The sequence below is a fragment of the Notothenia rossii genome (assembly GCF_949606895.1).
Source record: "Notothenia rossii genome assembly, chromosome: 4".
NCBI lineage: Eukaryota > Metazoa > Chordata > Actinopteri > Perciformes > Nototheniidae > Notothenia > Notothenia rossii.
Genome location: NC_136902.1, coordinates 33,764,969 through 33,768,489, shown reverse-complemented (window position 1 = coordinate 33,768,489; position 3,521 = coordinate 33,764,969). Strand labels below are relative to the sequence as shown.

At 46.8% G+C, this 3,521-nt stretch overlaps 1 protein-coding gene across 1 annotated transcript; it reads left to right on the top strand.

Annotated features, from left to right (window-relative positions):
* Positions 1-1,109: 1,109 nt before the first annotated feature.
* Positions 1,110-3,268, top strand: LOC307036897 (zinc finger BED domain-containing protein 5-like). Its single transcript, XM_079677524.1, has 2 exons — positions 1,110-2,370; positions 2,609-3,268. The coding sequence occupies exons 1-2, from the start codon at positions 1,162-1,164 to the stop codon at positions 3,083-3,085; spliced, it is 1,686 nt and encodes a 561-aa protein (XP_079533650.1). The 5' UTR covers positions 1,110-1,161; the 3' UTR covers positions 3,086-3,268.
* The last annotated feature ends 253 nt before the right edge of the window (positions 3,269-3,521 follow it).

The window sequence follows — 3,521 nt, the reverse complement described above, 5'->3', positions numbered from 1 at the left end:
CCTTCATCTAGGCTGCACTGTTACGTGTCCTGACTTGTAGTGGTTCTCTCCTCTATCTACACTCTTCTTCTCATCTTTGTAAAACGATATCAGACTGGTAATTGACACAGCCATGACTTCTAGTTAAATTCAGTGTGGCTCAAATGAAAAGCTTTGTTAAAATATGCAAGCACGCGAAAGTCAAATTCAGCTTTATTGTCAAAAATTCGACATGTGTTATATATCCAGAAATCTTGAGATATCGTTTCCCACAGTGTGACATGTATACATAAAACAAAACAAAAAGGGCCTAGATCACTGGTTCTCAACGGGGGCGGTACCGCCCCCCAGGGGGCGTTCAGAGAACGTCGGGGGGCGCTGGAAGCAATATTTTTGAAAGGGGGGCGTTGAGGTGTTCTTGGGGGGCGTTCACGAATAATGTCTTTTTGTCATGAAAAACGCTGGCCACAGCGTCTTTTCCTGTACAAAAAGCAGCTGTCAGCATCTTTTGTTGCTATAGGAAACCACAACTCTGCTTGCGATTGGTCAGCTGTCAGCAGTGTTATTACGGGTACGTTCGTAAATGCACGAACGGTCAGTCCGCTCGGACAACCCGTCTGTTCCGCCAGAGCACCCAGCTGTGAGCGCTCAGAGCGCAGCGCTCTGGACTGTGGAACGGGGACGCTCGGAGCGCTCTGAGCGCATTTACGAACGTACCCTACAAAATGCAGCCGGGAGCAGACCGGAAGTCGTTGTAATTTTGGGATCGCGACTGTTAATAATCTGTGTCACTTTGTTAAATTTTGATATGTTTTGATATGACAAATTCCACTAACAGATTCGAACTAAGCGGTCAGTTTATGAAAATAATACCCGTTTCTATGTCTGCTACGACATGGAAGAGCTGGCTAGCCAGGCTGCTCCACACAGAGCTATGTTTGTTCAAAATTACAACGACTTCCGGTCCGCTCCCGGCACGATGTCTTGTCATGTCACCAGCTAGCCCTCTAGCGTTATCGTGACACTACCCCCCCCCCCCCCCCCCCAAATATTAGCATCATCAAACAACAAAAATCATATCACATCAGCAAAATGGCCGCGAAAAAGATAAAATGCAGATAGTACTCTATTGAATATCTTAGCTATGGCTTCATACCGTCTCCTACCAATGCACAACTCCCAATGTGTTTACTTTGCGAACATGTATTTTCCAATGAGGGAATGAAACCCTCACGTTTAAAGGAGCACCTTACCAAGATCCACCCGGATAAGGCAGATAAGGAGCGTCCGTTCTTCCAGGCCCTCAAAGAGAAACATGGTAGGAGCACCATCAGCAGTCTCTTCGCTAGGAAGACCACCCAGACTGACAGCGGGCTACTAGCGTCATATAACATCTCCTTGCTGATAGCCAAATGTGGGCAGCTGTTCACAATCGGAGAGAAGTTGGTACTCCCTGCCATCAAAGAGGTCATATCTACTGTGATGGAGCGTGATCCCACACAGGTGCTGAAATCCATCCCACTCAATAATGACACCGTAGCACGCAGGATTGATGAAATAGGTGCTGATACAGAGGAGCAGCTGTGTGCCATCCTGCGGGAAACTCCATTCAGCCTTCAGCTGGATGAGACAACCACTTCTGACATCAATGTTCTGTTGATGGCCTATGTCCGCTATAGCACCTCCAACAGTCAGGAGATGGCTGAGGAATTTTTATTTTCCAAATATCTGGTCACAGACACCAAGGGCCAGACCATTTTTAATGCACTGGATGCTTATCTACAGGATAAGTCAATCCCGATCAACAACATCCTCGCATGTGCTACTGACGGCGCCCCTTCCATGGTTGGCAGGTACCGTGGCTTCACCACTCTGCTGAAGGAGCAGGTCCTGCATGTCCTCACAGTCCACTGTGTCTTGCACCGCCACAACCTTGTGGCCAAATCTAAAAGTCCACCTCTCCACAAGTCTCTCAATGTTGCAGTAAAGGCAATAAACAAAATAAAAGCCCACGCCCTGAATAACAGATTGTTCCGACAGCTGTGTCAGGAAAATGATGAGACCTTTGAGCGTCTTCTTCTCCACACTGATGTCCGCTGGCTCTCAAAAGGAAACTGCCTTGCTCGTTTTTGTGAGCTGTTTGACAGCATCGTGGATTTCCTGGAGGAGGTGGATGCAGCTCTCGGGGAACAGGTGTCATCCAGCCGCTGCGACATCATGTACCTCACAGACTTCTTTGGCAAAATGAATGAAGTAACGCTGAAGCTCCAAGGAAAAGGAGTTACTCTGATCCAGAGCAAGGCGGTCATCCACAGTCTCACCTCCAGGCTGGATCTATACCGGCAGAGCATAGGCAGGAGGCAGTTTGCTCATTTCCCGCTGTTGACCAAGGTGATCTAGCCTAGGCTACTAAATAATGATAATAATAAATAGTACATGTAATAAATGTAGGCTACTCTATGCAACACAATATTTGTGTTCCTGGTTAGTATAAATAACTTATGTTCTGAATGTATTATGAGAATAAAGAAACATCAATTAGTAAACTAATTAGCAATAAAATAACCAGTTTAAAATCGGATGGTAACATTCTGCACCGATAACAATTTCCTGGTTATACTCATTGCAGGTGTCTGAGGCTCTTACCGATGAGCGCCTTCTCATTTACACAGACCACCTGAGGATGGTGAATGCCGACTTGAAGATCCGCTTCAGAGATCTTTTGGACCTCGATGTTCCCACCTGGGTGGTGCAGCCCTTTCAGGTGGACGTGGCGGAATGCGAGCCAGCAATACAGGAGCATCTCATCGACATCCAGAGTGACGATGAGGCCCAGGCTTTTTTCCGCACCTCTGGCTGGGGCAACATGTGGGTCAAATACTCTCAGCATTACCCGGCTCTCTGGGAGAAAGCGAGGCTGCTTCTTCTGGCTTTCCCAACCACATACCTCGTGGAGCAGGGATTCAGCCAGGTCCTCCACATGCAGTCCAAGTACCGCAATCGCTTGAACTTGATGGCCTCAGGTGCACTGCAACTGAAACTAAGTTCTCTGCAACCCGCAGTGAAGAAACTGGTGGAGAACCACCAAGCGCAGGGCTCACACTAACCTTCCCCCCCCCCCGCAATTTGGCGAAATGCAACACCTTTCCGACCTGTTAGTTCTGTAGGCCTAATGTACAGTTTTGTAGCCTACTGTTTGTTCTGCACTGGACATGTGTGAAATTGCTGCTGTTCCGTAGCAGTCTGTTTGTATTCTCTGCGCTTGTCTGAGTTTGTTTAACACTCATAAATATCATTTTTATTCACATGGCTTTTCTGCTCTCTGGTAAACTAATGATAATGATATTCCAACTGCCCAGCTAAATCAAATCTATTATTTGGCATTCAGTGACATTCTTTTTAAATGATATAACACAGAATTTTAGTCAACATTAATATTCAGGGAAGAAAATAAGTCTAATTTTTTTGATGGGGGGCGGTAAGAGACCTGGATAATGGACAGGGGGGCGCTGGCCCAAAAAAGGTTGAGAACCCCTGGCCTA

Excerpts from the sequence above, each read along its gene's own strand:
- LOC307036897 (XM_079677524.1), top strand. The coding sequence starts at position 1,162 with ATGTGTTTACTTTGCGAACATGTATTTTCCAATGAGGGAATGAAACCC. Across the intron at positions 2,371-2,608 it reads ATTTCCCGCTGTTGACCAAG|GTGTCTGAGGCTCTTACCGA; the intron begins GTGATCTAGCCT and ends TACTCATTGCAG.